The sequence below is a fragment of the Tupaia chinensis genome, unplaced genomic scaffold, assembly GCF_000334495.1.
Source record: "Tupaia chinensis unplaced genomic scaffold, TupChi_1.0 Scaffold000383_1, whole genome shotgun sequence".
In the NCBI taxonomy this organism is placed as follows: domain Eukaryota; kingdom Metazoa; phylum Chordata; class Mammalia; order Scandentia; family Tupaiidae; genus Tupaia; species Tupaia belangeri.
The window spans coordinates 1,401,709-1,421,404 of record NW_006159885.1 but is presented as its reverse complement, the minus strand read 5'-3'; the positions used below and the strand labels follow the sequence as shown (position 1 = coordinate 1,421,404).

At 41.3% G+C, this 19,696-nt stretch overlaps 1 protein-coding gene across 7 annotated transcripts in view; it reads right to left on the bottom strand.

The window, feature by feature from the left end:
- The window catches only part of SPAG9 (sperm associated antigen 9), a gene marked incomplete at its 5' end in the record, with an annotated part of 180,165 nt that overhangs the window by 62,962 nt on the left and 97,507 nt on the right, over positions 1–19,696 (bottom strand). For all 7 annotated transcript variants that reach the window (XM_014589813.2, XM_014589815.2, XM_014589818.2 and 4 more), the window contains 2 exon segments: positions 1,656–1,755; positions 2,305–2,512. In XM_014589813.2, coding sequence (XP_014445299.1) covers positions 1,656–1,755; positions 2,305–2,512 — 308 coding nt within the window.

Here is a 19,696-nt window from a genome sequence, read left to right as displayed (position 1 = left end):
AGAAAAAAAATATAGAGGGAATGTTGGAACCAGCAGATGGCGTAATGGCTATGTCACTGGTCTTCCATGTAGTCTACCATGGTTTGAGTCCTGGACCTGGTGGCTTAAACTCACGCCGGGCGCATGTGTACATGCCTAGGACCCCAAGAAGAGAATGGAGGAGAAGGGATTGCAGTGTGGCCATCCCCCCTGGGGGGTGATTTCTCACTTTCTGTCTGTCTCTCTGTCTTTCTGGCGAGCACATGCACCCTATAGTAAAATCATCCCCCCCCTTAATTGTCCTTTCTTCCCCACCTGCTATAGTTTCAATGTGTCCCCTTCAAAATCCAGATGTTGCTGACGTGATAATATTAAGTGGAAACTTTGGGCCAGCCTATGGTGTGGTGGTTAGGGCAAAAGATCCCACATGGCTAACTATGTGGTTCAAGTCCTGGACCCAGCAGCTTGAAAAACACAATGGGCACCTGTGAATGAGTGCCTAAAATCCCAAAAAGAGAAATAGATAAGAAAGGACTGTGGTGCGACCATTCGCCATGAGGGTTCTTCTCACTTTCCCTCTCATACACTCTCTCTCTCTGGCAAGTGCACGTGCCTGCTGACAAAAATTTTAAAAAGAGGGACGAGGAGATGGTCTAACAGCTACATCATAGACTCCCACATAGTCGACTGTGGTACCAGTCCTGGATCTGGCAGCTTAAAACTCACACCAGGTGCCTGTGCTTGCATGCCCAAAATCCCAAGAAGAGAATGGAGGAAAAAGGATTGCAGCATGGCCAATAACCTGGGGGGTGATTTCTCACTTTCTGTCTCACTGGCGAGCGCATGCATCCTATAGCAAAAATCTCTCTTACAAAAATAAAATTAAAAAGAAAAATTAAAAAGAAAGAAGAAAAAGAAGTAGAGCCTTTAGGAGGTGATTAGGACCTGATGGCTCATGGCTGGGATTAAGGTCCTTATGAAAGGCCCTTGGGCCTTCTTCTCTGTGAGGACACAGCATACATCACCTGCAGAGGATGCATTAAACAAGGTGCCATCATGGAAGTAAAGAACAGACCTCACCAAACTACTAAACCTGCCAGTACCTTGATCTTGGACTTCTCAGATTCTGAATTATAAAAACTAAATTTATGATCTTTATAACTTACCCAGTGTCTCAGGTATTTTTCAGTATCAGCACAAAATGAACTAAGAAACTGAGGAAACATTTCACTAAAACTTAAGCCTGTATAATGTCTAATTTTGAGAATATAAATTGAAGGCCAGCTAGTCATGTGGTAGTTAAGGTGGCTAGATCCCGCAAGGCCAACTTGATTTGAGTGCCCAGACCTGGTGGCTTGAAAAATATGCCAATAGCATGTGCGTGTGTGCCCAAAATCCCAAGAGGAGAGACGATTGCAGCAGTGGCCATATTGCTATCCCCCTGGGGTTACTTTCTCCCTTTCCTTTTCTTTTCTCTCTCTGGCAAGTACACATGTACTTACCCTATGGCAAAAAAAAATAAATAAAATTTAAAAAAGAACAGAAATTGGAATATAACACAACATTTCTTCAGTAAAACATTTTAATTCACTTTGTTTGGTTAGAGACCAGAAAACAAAGTACACATGGGAGTGGGGAAAAGGAAAGATAAGGTCTCAATCTGACACCCATGGTACCTTGAACCTTTATATCCACTGAGATCTTTGTCCATATCCAGTTCGGGAGTGGATTCAATGATGGCTTGAACTTCTGACTTCTCTTCATTTTCAGCAGAACCTAAAGAAAGGACATGATGAAATGAATAGTTATATGTTACATAGTGCACCAACATGAAAATCCTACTGCTTTTATGATTGCAAATATATCATTTTAATTAGAAAAAATATAAAAGTGTGGATACCAGGAAACACAAGATTAGTTAATATATCACAATTAATTTAACAGTCAATATCAGAAAATGGTAAATAACCAAAGTTTTCATTTGTATTTCTTGGGACACACAGTGTAATGTAGCCAAGGATGTGCCTTCATTCCCCTTTGGGGGTGTGATATAGAGAAACTAATGACAAAGAGTAATGAGCTACGCAGGGGACTGACAAAGACTAACCTCTTCTCAGGTTTTCTAACCTCCTAGACCCCAGCGTTTTAATCTCCAAAGTATTATCTAACCATTACCTCCTTTCGGCTTATTTACTATGAAATACAACAAATTATCTACATATTTTATAAATCTAAAGCAGACAACAACCTAGACATTTTCTCACAACTGCATCATCTGGGTTTACCAAATATTTCGTCACTAACTAAAGACATAGGATCACTTACCTGTAGAAACATTTCTAGTTTCTTGGGCTACCTGTACTTCAATGTGCTTGCTGATTTCTAACTTATTTGGCGTATCTGTAACCTTCACAAATCCTTCAGTATCCTCCTTTAAGGGAGTATCAGGGGGAATTATTGCCACATCTGAATTAGTAGTTGATGCTGGAGTAGTAGCCTTAGATCCACCTTGGCTAACATCAGAAAGTTCATCCTATAAGTAAAAATAATTAACAAAAAAGTTTAAACTGAGTAATTTATTCTAAACAACTTTATAATGGGTTAAGGACTCGCCAGTGTAGTGGTGGTTAAGATGGTTGGATCTCACATGGCTGACTACATAGTTCAAGTCCCAGACCTGACAACTTAAAAATCATCCTGGGGCACATGTGCATGCATACTCAAAATCCTGAGAGGAGAATGGGAGAGAAGGGATTGCTGGCATAGCCATCCTCACAGGGGGTGGATTTCGCTTGCTTGCTCACTCTCGCTCTCGCTCTTGCTCTCTCTCTGGTGAGCACATGAGCCCAGTAGCAAAACAACACAACAATAAGAAGGGTTAAGATGAACTTTTCCCAGGGGACCAGCAGTTAGCGTAATGGCTATGTCGCTGGACTCCCACATAGTCGACTGCGGTTCGCATCCCAGACCTGGTGGCTTAAAACTCACGTTGGGCACGTGTGCGTGCATGTCCAAGATCCCAAGAGGAGAATGGAGGAGAAGGGATTGCAGCGTGACCACCCCCCCTGGGGGGGTGATTTCTCACTTTCTGACTCTCTGTCTCTCTCCATCTGTCTGGCGAGCGCACGCGCCCTATAGCAAAAACCTCTCAAAAAAAAAACAAAAAAAAAAAAGATAATTTAAACAAAACAAAAAAAAAAGATAAACTTTTCCAGAGAAAGTTCTATTTTTTTTTTTTTTTTAAGCAAAAGAGGGCACGAGAATGGGCAGTGGCACTGGAATCCTAAGTGGCTGACTGTTTTGAGTCCCGAATCTAGAGGCTTGGAAATCATGCAGACAAGTGTGTATGCATGCCCCCAAATTCCTAGAGGAGAATGAAGGAGAGATTGCAGCATGGCCATCTTCCCAGAGAGCCATTTCTCACTTTCCTTTTAACTGTATGTGCATGTACTCTATCATGAAGAAAGGCAAAGAATTTTTTTAAAACTGGCAACTACTATACTAAGGTCTACAGATACGCTTCAAGAAGTATGTGCACAAATTGAAATTAGAAGCACAAATTCATGTACAATACATTTTTCGGAGAAAAAGAATCTACAGCTTTTATCAGATTTTCAAAAGGGTTTGTGACTCCAAAATATTTAAAAATTGCACAATGGCTACCAATAATGAAGCAGATCTTTCAGATCAAGTACCTAAGTCTATTATTTTATAATTATTTAATTTTTTATTCACTTATTATTAATTTTTTAAATTTTGCTATAGGGCACACATGCTAGTCAGAGAGAAAGAGAGACAAAGAGAGAGGGGAGGGGCCAGCAGTTGGTGTAATGGTTATGTCACTGGACTCCCATGTAGTTGATTATGGTTCGAGTCCCAGACCCAGTGGCTTAAACTTGTACCAGGCGCGTAAATAAATAAATAATCTTTAAATAAATAAATAAATAAATAAATAATATATAAGGTATAGTCCCAAAGTTTTAAGAAGTATATAAAATGACTAAATGTAGTTAGTAAATTTTTTTCTTCCCTATAATACTTTTTATTCTTTCCAAACTTTCTAACAGGCATGTGCTATGTTTGGAAAAAGTAGGGCTGGCCCAGTAGTGCAGTGGTTAAGCACTGTGCATAAGGAGCCAGGTCTCACATGACTAATCGCTGTTTAAGGCCTGGCCCCAGTGGTCTGAAAAATTCATCAGGTTCCTAAGTAATTTGAAGTTGATTATGAACCTGTCATTTATCTCTTAAATAAAGTAGAGAAAATATTTCTTTTTTCTCCTTATCATTCCAGCTCCCATCCTATAAAAAAAGTCTGATTATTTTCAATTTCCAGTTTTTTTACTTGTAATTAAAGAGTTCATGATATACCGTAGTTTGGGAAAAGTTCACCTTTCCAAATTAATTCATGGATCTCAGAGTATAAAATAAAATAACCAGGAGAGGGACCAGCAGTTAGCATAATGGCTATGTCGCTGGACTCCCATGTAGTTGACTGTGGTTCGCGTCCCGGACACGGTGGCTTAAAACTCACGCCGGGCGCGTGTGCGTATGTGCCCAAGATCCCAAGAGGAGAACGGAGGAGAAGGGATTGCAGCATGGCCATCCCCCTGGGCGGTGATTTCTCGCTTTCTGTCTCTCTGTCTCTGTCTGGCGAGTGCATGTGCCCTTTAGCAAAAACCTCTCCAAAAAATAATAATAATAATAACCAGGAGATAGCTGAACCTAAAATGGAGAAAGACTGATACCTCAGGGATTTCAAGGTCTCAGACTGCAAGGAAGAGGTAAATTAGGATCTACTTAGAAGGAAATGGTATTTTAAACTTATCCCAGGCTATTCAAAAGACATGAGTTTTATATGCAACTTACTTTCCTCCTATACTTTTACCACATAAAAATATTTCAGCCCTCTCTGAAATAGCTCACTGTGTAGGCTGTGCTTGTGACACTGGATCCCAGGGAGACAGCATAAGCTCCGGGGAGGAAAATGCTCTTTATTTTAGGGGGACAGTTTCGAGAAGAGCTTTCTTCTTGGTCTCTCAGGCAGTAGTGACAAGAAGCCCCTAAGATTGGCAGAAAAGCACTTAGATGTGAAGTCTTTGCTACAGCATTTGGCCAGGGGCACAATATACTTGAGTTGTGTCCCTTATGAAGGAAATTAAGAAATTCAGTCACTAACTGCCTCTAGCTAATGATAGCATGGATAAAATCCTAAATATCAACTTGTCAAAATGTAGTACTTTTAGGAAGAGCAACTGGCATAATAGCTATGTTGCTGGACTCCCATGTAGTTGACTGTAGTTTGAGTCCCAGACCTGGTTGCTTAAACTCATGCCAGGCACGTGAGCATGCGTGCCCAAGATCCTGAAAGGAGAATGGAGGAGAAGGGATTGCGGCATGGCCATGCCCTCTGGAGGGTGATTTCTCGCTCTCTGTCTGTCTTTCTCTGTCCTTCTGCTGAGTACACACACCCTATAGCTTAAACCTCTCCAAAAAAAAAGAGAGAAAGAGAGAAAATTTATTACTTTTGGACAATAGTAAGCTTACTAGATAATGTTTGAATAAATACTGGGTTACCTGTACAATGGTGGTCTCTAAGAATATAAGGGAACTGAAAAATGCCCACTGCCTAGTGCTGTCCCAGTCTTCATAATGCCACATCATAGTGCAATGTGCTGATGTGGGTATAAACAAAAAACCACTGAGCTGCTAGTCACATAGAACTAACACATACGTACATAAAGCTTGATAGTAAGTGACTAGGTTACTGGTTTTTGTATTTACTATACTATACTTTTTATGACACCTTCTACCTTACTTTTTAAAAAAAGTCTGAGGCTAGACAGTGACCACTATGGTAAAACAACACAGAAATCTGTGGGGCCATTGGCCAGTCCATGGCATGGTTGTTAGGGTGGTTGGATCCCATATGGCTGACTGTATGGCTTGAGTCCCGGACCCAGTGGCTTGAGAAACACACTGGGCACATGTGCTTTTCAAGCCACCATAGGCAGGACTTGAACTCTGGTCAGCCATGTGGGATCCAGCTTCCTCTGTGCAGCATTTAACCACTACATTATGGGGCCAGTTCAAGATGTCTTTCTCAGTGGCATGTATGAATGCCAAACACAGAGAATTACACAGCTTTTGAGTCTTTGACAAGGTTACTTCTGTCACCCCATTTTCCCCTTTAGAGTCTTTAAGGAACTGTCACATTGTAGGCTGTACATATCACTGGAGAATGCCACAAACAGCAAGGACCAGATTTGGAATTGTAGTATTAGAACTATAAAGGAATGGCATGTCTGTGTCTATTTAAATTGTACTATTTTTTAAAAAAGAGACTTTTTGTTATAGGATCCATACACTTGCCAGAGAGACAGAAAGTGAGAAATCATCCCCCAGGGGAGCTGGCACCCCATAATTCCCTCTCTTCCATTCTCCTCTCAGAATTTTGGCCATGTAAGCATACACGCCCCGGCGTGAGTTTCAAGCCTCTAGGTCCAGGACCCGAACTGTAGTCAGCTGTAGTCCACTGACGTAACCATTACACCATCTGCTGATCTAGGTTGTACTTTTAAAAATAGATGTGATTCGGGGCCAGCAGTTAGCGTAATGGCTATGTCGCTGAACTCCCATGTAGCCAATCGCAGGTCGGGTCCTGGACCCGGTGGCTTAAACTCATGCCAGGCGTGTGTGCGTGCGTGCCCAAGATCCCAAGAGGAGAATGGAGGAGAAGGGATTGTGGCGTGGCCATCCCCCCTGGGGAGTGATTTCTCGCTTTCTATCTTTCTGTCTCTCTCTCTCTCTTTCTGGCGAATGTATGCACACTATAGCAAAAATCTCTCAAAAAAATAGATGTAATTCAAAGATTATATACAAATATATAAAGTACATGAGATATTCAATATCACTAATCCTCAGAGAAATGCAAATCAAGACCACACCTCACTTCCATTAGAATGGCTGTCAAAACTATAATAAAAACAGCGTCGGTGAGGATGCAAAGAAATGGAAACTCTAATGTACTGCTGGTAGAAGTGTAAAATGATATAAACTGCTCTGAAAAGCCACATGGTGATTCCTCAAAATATTAAAATAGAATTATCATATTGTCTAGCAATCTGACTTCTAGGTATAAATATTAAAAAGTGAAAGCAAGGCCTCAAAAGGGATATTTGTATACTCACATTCGTAATACTATACAAAAAAGCCATAGGTGTGTAATAGGGTACACCAAATGTCCATCAACAGAAGATTGATAAACACAGTATAGTACATACATACCACGGGGTATTATTCAGCAATAAAATGGAAAGAAATCCTATCCCATGCTACAACACAGATGAGCCTTGACATTACACTAAGTGAAATAAGCCAGTTCCCGAAAGAATACAGTCATGTGCTGTTACTGGATCAACGGTGGGCCACGTACTGGAAAGTGGTCCATAGGACTGTAACAGGCTCCACCATATGCCTAGGTGTGCAGTCGGTTATACCATCTAAGTTTGTGCATAGTTTATTATGCTCACACAACAACAAAATGGCCTAATGATGTGCTTCTCAAATGCACATCCATCATTTTTTAAAAAAATATTTTATTTAACTGTATTTACTTATTTATTTTTAATTTGACCAGAGAGGGGACAGAGCAAGAGAGAGAGAAAGGGGGAAAATGAGAAAGCAAGCTGCCAAGTCCAGGACTCAAACCGTGGTTGGCCATGTGGGAGTCCAATGCCCTTAATGCCCCCTGCCAGCCCCTGTACATCCATCATTAAGCAATGAAAGAATATACTATATTGATTCTTTTTTTTGGAGAGGTTTTTTTTTTTGGCTATAGGGCATGTGTGCTCACCAGAAAGACAGAGAAAGACAGAGAGACAGAAAGCAAGAAATCACTCCCCAGGAAGGATGGCCACACCGTAATCCCTTCTCCTCCATTCTCCTCTCAGGATCTTGGGCACGCACGCACACACGCCCGGCGTGAGTTTTAAGCCACCGGGTCCAGGACTCGAACCGCAGTCGACTATGGGGGAGTCCAGCGACGTAGCCATTACACCATCTGCTGGTCCCTATTGATGCTTTTTATAGGAGGTAGCTAACATATAAAGCCAAATTTATACAAACAAAAAGTAGAATGATAGTTGCCAGGAAATTAGGGGAGACAGAGGAAAGGAATTTATCATTTAATGTATAGAGGGTTTTAGATTTGTGGAATGAAGAAATTCTTAAGCTTAGTTTTTTAATAACATAACTATACTTAATGTTATCAAGCTATATACTTAAAAATGGTTAAAATGGTGAACTGTATGTCTTTACCATATACACAAAATAAGTGGCATTACTTTTAGTTTCACTTGAGGCACCATGCTGAACATAATTTGGTCTGTGCCATTTCCCACTGGCTTTAGCTACCAGGCTAAAAGCCTATAAATCTTTACAAATATATTCAATTGTTCCATTCAGCAAATATGCCATAAGCTCACTACTGTATCAATATATATGTCATGTGTTATCAGACATTGCACATTAACTATGTATTTTCTAATAGACTACAAACTATGTTTGCAACTACAGAAATTATTCCACTAAGAAAAACTATAAAACATTTCATTTGTCAATGTCAGGTTGTCCTAAATAGCCTAATTTCATCTGAAAAAAGCTAAAAAAAGGGAGGGTAGGGCAAGCAACTCTGATATGTAAGCTTGCCTTTTTTTTTTTTTTTTTTGAGATTAAGATTTTTGCTTCAGGGCTTGAGTGTTTGCCAGAAAGACAGAGAGAGACAGAAAGTGAGAAATCACCCCTCAGAGGGGATGGTCACATCACAATCCCTTCTCCTCCACTCTCTTCTTGGGATTTTGGGCACGCACGCACACACATACCCGGCTTTGAGTTTTAAGCTACCGGGTCTGAGACTCAAACCACAATCAAATACATGGGAGTACACTGACATAACCATTATGCCATCTGCTGGTCCCAGCTTGTCTGTCTTAAAGACATGAAGATTTTTTTTAATCTATTCATTTATTTATTTAATTTGACCAGAGAGAGACACACACACAGAGAAAGAGAGAGAGAGAGAGAGAGAAAGTGAGAAAGCAAGCCACCAGGTCCAGGACTCAAACCGTGGTCAACTACGTGAGAGTGTCCAGCACCTTAACCACCACGCCACCTGTTGGTCCCCAGACTTGAAGATTTTTAAGCCAAATTACTTAAAAGTAAAGACAAAATTACAAACAAGTAACTAGCCTCATAGAGGATTTCCCAATGTAACATGCATCCTTATAAATTTATGTTTATATTTTTTTCTCACCAAGGAAAAGTGAGTCTGTAAAGCAATGGCTCTTAAATTCTTTTGATTTACAGCTGTACAGCATAACAGTCATGAAGTTCTGCCATTTTCTGGAGAGAAGATTTCATATAATTTAGAACTCCCACATAAGTCTGTGAATCCCCAAAAAACAGAGAGTTGTAACTCTACACACTCACATTTAGATAAAATACATCAAGATGTAAACAGTATTATAGGCTTAAGAGATTATTAAAAGCATGGCATCCTAACCCTGAGGCTATTTCTGACGGAGAAAAAAACTGTTTCACTGTCAATGCTGAAGGGCTTTCAAGGCACCCAGGTTAACCCCAACCTAGCAGGTAGGAGGAAGTCTTTCCCGGTAGCCTTTGTCTCCTGAGTACCCAGCATATCAAGCCTGACCAGCAGTGTCCCTTAACAGTATGTGCGGAATAAACCGGAATGGTGCCCTGACTGGAGCTAGAGCAGTCCATTAAACTAGAGAAGCACCCGCGACAGAGTGACACATGAAAGTTATGTCCGTGCTACCCTGAGCAACATAGCACAGCAGCTTACCTAGAGCTGGATAAATGCAAACAAGTTGAATTCTCACAGGATGTATTTACATTTTCTCTCCCTTATTTCGAAATGCTTATGGGGAGGGCCAGCTTGTGATCTGATGGATAAGGTGGCTGGATCCCACAGGACCAAACATGTGGTTCAAGTCCTGGACTGGTGGCTTGATGAATACATAGGTATGTATGTTTATATGCCCAAAATCACAAAAGAAGGGAAGAAATGGAGGAGAAGGGATTGAGACATGACTGTGTCCCCTGGGGAGTGCTTTCTCGCTTTCCCTGTCTGTCTGTCTCTCTCCTGTGGCAAGCACACAAGCTTCTTGCAACCTTTTTTTTAAAACCATTTAAAAAAAAATGCTTATGGGAAGGAGGTTGCAGGGCAGGAAAATTATAGATTACAATAATGCCCTGGAAATTACTGTTGGAAATTATTTTCTCTTGTATTTCAGTGAATAAATCAAGAGTCTTCCAAACTGAGCATTTGATGTTTAGAATATAGCAGCAGGGGAAGTAACTGACTAATAATCACTCTTGTTTATTTTTCGTGAATGTTTTGAAACACCATCCTTATCTCCTATCCTACAGCCTTCAGATGTTTAGGACTACTGCTAACCTGGGAAAAGGGAAAGATTATTTTTTTTAAAAAGTATGGGGCCAACAGATGATGTGGAGATTAAGGCGGCTGGATGTCACATGGCTAACTGCAAATTTGAGCTGTGGACCCAGCAGCTTCACAATCACACTGGTTGCGATGTGCACGCATGCCCAAAATTCTAGGAGGAAAATGGAGAAGGGACTGTGGGGTGGCCATACCCCAAAGGAGTGATGTCTCACTTTCTCTCTCTGGCAAGCACATGCACCCAGTAGCAAAACTAAAACTAAAACAAAACAAAAAGTCCAGTGCTTACTACACACTCTCCTTTCTCTCACCATCGTTTCTGAAACTGTCAGATAACACTAAAGATTAAAGGGAAATTAACATGCAAATCCTTTTTCACAGAGACATACATTTATCCATACTCTTTATTTCTATTTGTATGTTTTCCCTCTATGAGACAAAAGTAATTCTCTTAAGCACAAAACGACCTCAAGTTTTCAATAATCTTTGTCTGGAAACTCATCAAGGTCTTTCTGAAAGACTAAAACACAGCTAGCTAGCTCTCTGTTAATTCCCTGAAAACACCACAGATTAATCAGGCATGATTTACTTCATAGAAACCAGATTGCCTATTCCTTAATAGATGCTTTTCTCCCTCGCTTTGAGGTATCATCAACAAATAAAACAGTGTACAGCTTGATGTTTGGATCTGCATATATATTCTGAAATAACTACCACAATCAAGCCAATTAACATATCTAGCACCTCACATAGCTCCATGTATGAAGGGGGGTGAGAACATTTAATGCTTATTTATATGATCTTTGATTCTGGATTCTTATCGTCTTGAACCATTCTCAATTAGTCATCTCTTCAAAAACTAGGTAAAGGTGGTTGGCAGGTGGTGTGAAGGTTAAGGTGCTATACTCCCATGTGGTCGACCTTGGTTTGAGTCCCAGACCTGGTGTCTTGCTTTGTCACTTTCTCTATCTCTCTCTCCCCCCTGCCTCTCTCTGATGAACACATATGTCCTATAGAAAATTTTAAAATAATACAATGATAATAAATAAAATTAAATAAATAATTCTAAAAAAATTTTAAAGAGCATTAGGATGTTTGCACAGCCTCAAAATATATCCACCATGATACTTTTTAATTATGAATTGAAATTAATTATAAGTGGAAATTATATAATTACATATAACATACACTAGCTGAACTAAATCATCAATGATACTATCACCAGTAATAAGACACATTGACATTATTTACCACCAATATGAAGCATTAAGAAAAGGTATAGGACCAGCAGTTGGCATAATGGCTATGTCAATGGACTCCCATGTAGTCGACCGCAATTCGAGTCCCAGACCCGTTGGTAAACTCATACTGGGCATGTGTGCATGCGTGCCCAAGATCCTGAGAGGAGATTGCAGCTTGGCCATCCCCCCTGGGGAGTAATTTCTCTCTTTCTGTCTCTCTGGCGAGTGCCCATGCTCTATAGCAAAAACCTCTCAAAGAAAAAAAAAAAATGGTATTTGGGGCCAGCAAGTGGTGTGGCAGTTAAGGGCGCTGGACTCCCACATGGCTGACTGCAGTTCGAGTCGCAGAACTGGCAGCTTGCTTTCTCACTTTCCCTTTTTCTCTTTCTCTCTCTCTGGCCAAATTAAAAAAAAATAATTACAGAAAGAAAAAATTATTTAAAAAAAAAAAGAAGAAGAAAAGGTATAAGGGCCTTTTGGATGTAACTGCCATCATCCAGTAATTCACCAAAATAATGAACACATAAAGAAAGAGGAGAGGCCTTTCAGAAAACATGGAGTGGTTCCTTTAGCAACATATATGTGAATCTACAAGAAAGGCGATACTGTTGACATCAAGGGAATGGATACTGTTCAAAAAGGAATGCCCAGGAATGTTACCATGGTAAAACCGGAAGAGTCTACAATGGTACCCAACATGCTGTTGGCATTGCTGTAAACAAATAAGGGCAAGATTCTTGCCAAAACAATTAATGTGCGTATTGAGCATATTAAGCTTTCTAAGAGCAGAGAGAGCTTCCTAAAATGTGTGAAGGAAAATGACCAGAAAAAGAAGGAAGCCAAAGAAAAAGGTATCTGAGTCCAACTGAAGCACCAGCCTGCCCCACCCAGAGAAGCACACTTTGTGAGAACCAATGGGAAGGAGCCTGAGCTACTGGAACCTATTCCCTATGAATTCATGGCATGATGGAAATTTAAAATAAACTAAACTGTGGTCTCTTGAAGGAAAAAAAAAAGGTATAAGGTTGGGCCAGCTAGTGGCATGGTGGTTAAAAAATGAGATTCCCATATGACCAATTATGCAGTTTGAGTCCTGGACCTGGCGACTTGAAAAACATGCCAGGTGTGTGTGCATGTGTGCCCAAATTCCCAAGAGGAAGCTAGAGGAGGAGGGACTGCAGCATGGCCATCTCCCCAGGAGGAAGGGGAGGACTTTCTCATTTTTCTCTCTCTTTGGTGAATGCATGCACCCTACAGCAAATTTAAAAGAAGAAAAACAAAAGTGTAGGGCATCTGTGGTCTTGCCCAAAATGCAAGACCTTGATTTAATCAAGAAAAGCTTTCATTAGAAAAGAACAAATAGAGAAATATTCTTTTTTTTTTTTTTTTTTGGAGAGGTTTTCCTTAAAGGGGGCTTGGCCTCACCAGCATTTTGGAGGGGGAAGAATACTTTTTTTTTTTTGGGAGAGGTTTTCGCTATAGGGTGCATGCGCTCGCCAGCCAGACAGAGACATAGAGATAGAAAGTGAGAAATCACCCCCCAGGGGGGATGGTCACACCGCAATCCCTTCTCCCCCATTCTCCTCTCGGGTTCTTGGGCACGTGGGCACGCACACACACACGCCCGGCATGAGTTTTAAGCCACCAGGTCCGGGATGCGAACCACGGTCGACTACATGGGAGTCCAGCAACATAGCCATTACGCTAACTGCTGGTTCCCAAGAAATATTCTATAAAATAACTAGCAAGCACTTTTCAAAAGTGTCAAGGTCAAGAAAGACAAGAAAAGACAGAGGAACTGACCCACATTCCTAGAGACTGAGGAGATAGACGACTAAACACAGTGTAAGATCCTGGATTGGATGCCAGAGCAGACAGGACATTGATCAAAAACTGACAAACCTGAATACAGGTCTATAGTTGAGTTAGTACCAACAGTGCTGCACCAGTGTTGGTTTTGTAGTTTGATGACTGTACTGTCGATAGTTAATATCATTGTAAGCTGAGCAAAGAGTATATGAGAATGCCATTCTGTTTTTGCAAATTTTCTATCAATCTAAATAAAAGTATTTAAAAATAAAGTTTTTAAAATCAGAGCTTTAATTGTTTTAAAATGTGAAGTTATATACACATTTTATAGTAGGAGTCATTAGTAACAGACAATATCAGAACACGGTTAAACTACTATAGACTAAAATATGTGAAAACTTAAGAAAAGGAACGATTTCAGAACTGACCCACAAATGGAGGAGGATGGAAAATTCTTCTCAACAAGAATGCTGGCTCTGCTGAGACGCTTCCTGTTCTGTATGCTAAGCACATCCCCTGAAGAATGCAGTGTGCACTGGCCATTGGCTTTACATAGCAAACTCTGCCAACAAGAGCTCACAGCAGTCTAGTAAAGTACTTCAAGTCACATGATTTTGAAAGAACTCTTTAAATGCAGGTACTCATCCAATCATTTTTTAGTTAGTTATTTAGTTAAAATAGTTTTTCTCAGTTCTAAAAATCACTTTCTACTAACAATCACAACCCATGATATCAGTCAAAGGAAAAAATACTTCTTTGGGACATGTATGTATTTGCAGGTGGGTATGTTTGTATGTTACCGCAGCCATATAATTTACATGCTACTTTCTGGACTTTCATCAACTATTCCCTGTGCCGCTATCTATAACAAGACTATGAAAAGCTAAGGTGTCCCATGATAAAGATTCATGATTTCTTTCCCCCATCCATCTTCTAGGATTCTAATGTAACAAATATCTTTCCTCACTCCCGTGACATCTTTCCACTAAACTCTTCTTCTGAGCACACAAACAATCCAGTCTTTCCCACTCCCATGCCAAGGCCTTTCTCCTCCTCCCGCTCATCCTCGTTTTTCTCTATACCAGTCCCCCAGCCCTATGCCCTGCCCTACCAGCCGCTGCCTTCCTCATCTGCTCCAGCTCTCATACCCCATACCCGGTACCTCTCCTCAGAAAGGCCCTCGCCACCCTGCTCAGGATCTGATGCCCTCCAGCCAAGACACGCCCTGCAGGAATATCCTTCACACTGCAGGGGTGCTGACTCTACACCAGTCTATCCCAGCAGGGATAACCACCTTGTTTGGGTTATGACACCTACCCCAACCTGGAGACACTAACCTTTTTCTGCCCTACTAGTGGCTTTAGGACTAAATTATGCAGAAAGGAAAGAGGGAAGATAAGACAATACTATACCAACTTAATAACTTTACAGCAAGTCTTAATATAGTAGGGCAAGTTCTTGTACTTAATGTTCTTCAGGACTGTCTTAGTTATACTTGACCTTTTGTTTTCTAATTCCTTCTTTATTTGCAGTTTGGTTCTGAATATACAATTAAGATGAATGGCCTAACCTTAACATTTTGCTCATTCCCAGTCTCAGCACTTTCATCATTAATTTCCCACCAGAACAACTTTTTATCATTTAACATAAGTAGTTTCTTGTTACTAGCTTCACTAGAGGTTTCCCAATGAGAAATTTCTGTTAATGATGCAACATAAAACTCCTCTGCTTGGGGCCAGCAGGTGGCATAGTGGTTAAGGCACTGGACTCCCATGTGGTTGACTGCAGTCTGAGTCCTAGACCTAGCAGCTTGAAATTCATGCTGAGTGCATGTGCTTGCGTGCGTACTCAAAATCTTAAGAGAATGGATGAGAAGGTACTGAAGTACGGCCATCTCCCCTGGGAGGTGAGTTCTCGCTATCTGTCTCTCCATCTTTCCCCCACAAAAACAAAGACCCCCCAAAAAAAAAAAAAAAAAAAAAAAAAAAAAATCTCTTAAAAAAAAAAAAATTAGGGGACCAGCAGTTGACGTAATGGCTATGTCACTGGACTCTCATGTAGTTGACCACGGTTCCAGTTCCGGACCCGTTGGCTTAACCTCACAATGGGTATGTGTGCATGCGTGCCCAAGATCCCGAGAGGTGAATGGAGGAGAAGGGATTGTGGTGTGGCCATCCCCCTTGGGGGTGATTTCTCGCTTTCTCTCTGTCTCTCTCTGTCCTTCTGGTCAGTGTATGCACCCTACAGCAAAAAAAAACTCTCAAAAAAAAAAAAATTGGAACCAGCAGGTGAGATAATGGTTACATTGCTAGATTCCCATGTAGTCAAATATGGTTCAAGTCCCAGATCGGCAGCTTAAAACTGACTCCAGGTGCGCATGTGTGTGTGTGCCCAAAATCTTGAGAGGTGAATGGAGAAAGGATTATGGTGTGGTCATTCCCTCTGGGGAGTGATTTATTGCTTTCTGTCTGTCTCTCTCTGCCTCTCTGGTGAGTGCATGCACCCTATAACAAAAATCTCTGTATTAAAAAAAAAAAGGACCCTTCCCCTCAGCTTCCTGCCATGAACCAATCTCTTAAACTCAATGTGAAGACCATAATAGGGTGTCAGGGGAAGATGTTGACATCTGAATTGCCTTTGAAAGAGAGTATTTCTTCTAGAGGTAGATGCAACGGGGTAAGGTGTGTGTGTGTGTGTGTCTTAAAAATTTTTTTAAAAGGCAGTTGGATGCACAGGTCTGGAATTCAGGGAAGCGGGTCAAGGTTGGAGATTCAAATTTATGAGCATCAATGTGTGGGTGGCATTTACATACAAAGAACTTGGTCTACCTAATTTAAGTAAAGAGAAGGGCTATGGTTTAAAGCCTGGGGTACTCCAACACTTAAAGACCCCAAAACAGAAGAGAAAACAGCAATGGAGAGGAACAGGGGAGAAAACCAGTGAGAGTGGGTAAGCACAGCTGGGGGTGGGGGTGGGGTTATTCTGGAAGCAAACTGAAGGAAGTATTTTAAGAAGCTGAATATCCAAATGTGTCAAATGCTGCTAAATAAAATAAAATAAAATAAGGTGAATACTGGGAATTCTCCATTATATTTGTGGATGTTTTTGACAACCTTGACAAAGGCATGTCAGTGTAATAAGTAGGACTGAAAAAGCCTCAGAGGATAGGAGGACGAAAAAACAACTGTTCCTCAAACGTGCCAAAGTGTGCCCCAGCTCTGCACCTTTAGAGTCGCCATCTCTTCTTCAAACTCGCACCTGCACATGCCCACCTCAGGGTGCAAGTCACTGCTCCAAGAGCCCTTTACATGCCACCCTAAGATATGCACTCTTCCCTACTAATTTCTCTGAAGCTTACTTTGGTTTCTTTTTTTTTTTGGGGGGGGGCGGTTTCGCTCTAGGGCACGTGCGCTCACCAGACAGACAGACAGAGAGACAGAAAGCAAGAAATCACCCCCTGGGGGGATGGTCACGCCGCAATCCCTTCTCCTCTATTCTCCTCTTGGGATCTCGGGCATGCACGCACATGCACCCAGCATGAGTTTTAAGCCACCAGGTCCGAGATGCGAACCGCGGTCGACTACATGGGAGTCCAGCGACATAGCCATTACGCTAACTGCTGGTTCCCGAAGCTTACTTTGGTTTCTTAACAGCACTTAACAGCACTTAAATTCTATATGCTGTCTATTTGTTTTATTTGTCAATGCCTACAAAAATGTGATAAAGAAACAATATGTGCCAACACTTTCTTTTAAGAATTTGGACATTCTTAAAATGTCCCCACAGGGCAATTTATGGCCTTACTGACTGCAGGTTTCCCTTGGTGAGAATCTGCAATTCAGCATCTGGGAAGGCCCATCACCCACTGTCCCTGGCAGAGCCCCTTACTGCTGTTCACCCACCACAAAATTCCCACCATTCTCTGTTCCCACGTTTATAACCTAGTGTGTGGTTTTCTCATTAAGTATTTTCACCTTAACCTTGCTTCACAGAAAAACTGTGCTAATAGAATTGTTAATTATAATTCTTACCTTCCATTTTTTCATAATGAAGTCAAAGTATACCCTAAATAAGGCCAGGTCATCCCCAAAGTTCTCAAGAGAAATGAAAGCTGTGGGGCATTTTAGAGACAGTCTATCCGATCCCGTCACACACAGAAACCAAGATAAAAAGGTGTGGCGCGGCTGTGACATGGTCCAACGTGAACTCTCACCTCTGACTTCCAGCCCTTCATAAGATTACAGAAACATATTTGGTCAATAGCAAGGGCCTAGGAAAATAATAAAATGTCTGAATGAGGAGATACACTTGACTGCCTGGACTTCTGCCACCTGGTGACATACCGCCCTGCTCTGGACATCCTTACCCGTTGAGCCTGTGTCTCGTTTAGTGGCTCCCTGTGGAGAGCAGGCAGAGACAGAGAAGAATTTATTTTAGCAACTCTCTGGGGAATGCTTGCCTTAGTGTCTCTAGAAAGGGCACAAAAACTCCTATGCTTCGATTTACATTAATCGTCTGTTAATTGGTTTTTAACTTGCCAGTAAGTTGTCATACCACATCACTGAATCAAATAACAGGAAAACGAGAATAACCTCATAAGGTACATTTTGGGCTAATAATTAAAATACAGTTACCATATGATTTACATTTTTGATATAGTGAGAGTATCCCTCCTACTTAATTTTTGTCTGGGCAAAGAGGGCATGGCAAGTAGGCAATTGAGAGACGGGTACTTAGGAAGATCTATTAAACCTATAGGCAAGTAGGCAATTGATAGACACGTGTTTAGGAAGATTAAACCTATAGGCAGGCTAAAAGCCAAGAGTAAAGAATGGCAGAGCTTCTCAGTGGCATCACTGTGGACTAACAATACTGAGTGCGGTTAGCTTCCAACAAATTGAGCGAGAATGGAAAAAAGGTGGGGTAAAATTACTATTAAAAATATGTTTCAGTAGGAAAAAAGCTATCAAATATTTTTTGACTGCTTACCCACATTTCAAAGGTTTCTGCCTTCTAGAGCTGAGAGACCATTTACATTGTTGCAAAAGATACTTTTTAACATCTGGGAACCAGCAGTTAGCGTAATGGCTATGTTGCTGGACTCCCACGTAGTCGACCGCGGTTCACGTCCTGGACCCGGTGGCTTAAAACTCACGACGGGCACGTGTGCGTGCGTGCCCAAGATCCTGAGAGGAGAATGGAGGAGAAGGGATTGCGGCGTGACCATCCCCCCTGAGGGGTGATTTCTCGCTTTCTGTCTCTATGTCTCTCTCTGTCTGTCTGGCCAATGCATGCGCCCTATAGTGAAAATCTCTCAAAAAAAAAAAAAAAAAGATACTTTCTAACATCTAACATCTAAAACAAAGAATTCATTCTACTAACATATTTCCAGTGCCTACAACTGCAGGTACTTTTCTAAGTGCCAGGGACATAGCAACAAATAAGCCCCAAAGAATTTATGCTCTTAGTGGATACAAAGAAACAAGATAAATTAATAACTAAGTATTTCATCAGTCTAGTAAGAACTACTTTTATAGTATGATTAGTGATATGGAGAAAAATAAAGCTGGGAAAGGAAACAAGATACAAATAATTATTTTGTATTCATTGCAGGTAGCCTGACTGTTTTATGATATATCTTATAATTTAACAAGACTCTTCTTGGGACCAGCAGTAAGCGTAATGGCTATGTCGCTGGACTCCCATGTAGTCGACCACGGTTTGCTTCCTGGACCCGGTGGCTTAAAACTCATTCCGGGCATGTGTGCATGCGTGCCCAAGATCCCAAGAGGAGAATGGAGAGGGGATTGGGGCGTGGCCATACCCCCTGGGGGATGATTTCTCACCTTCTCTGTCTGTCTGTCTGTCTGGCAAGCGCTCGCCTTCTATAGCAAAAACCTCTCAAAAACAAACAAACAAAAACAACTCTTCTTTATAGTCAATATGCCCTGTATAAAATAGAGCATAGCCTTAAATATTTCTTGAAAGTTAATTATTAGTATATCTCCAATCTTAAGAGTGTATAATTAACGGGACCAGCAGTTAGCATAATGGCTATGGCACTGGACTCCCATGTAGTCGACCGTGGTTTGAGTCCCAGACTCGGTGGCTAAAACTCACGCCGAGCGCGTCTGCGTGCGTGCCCAAGGTCCCAAGACAAGAATGGAGGAGAAGGGACTGCGGC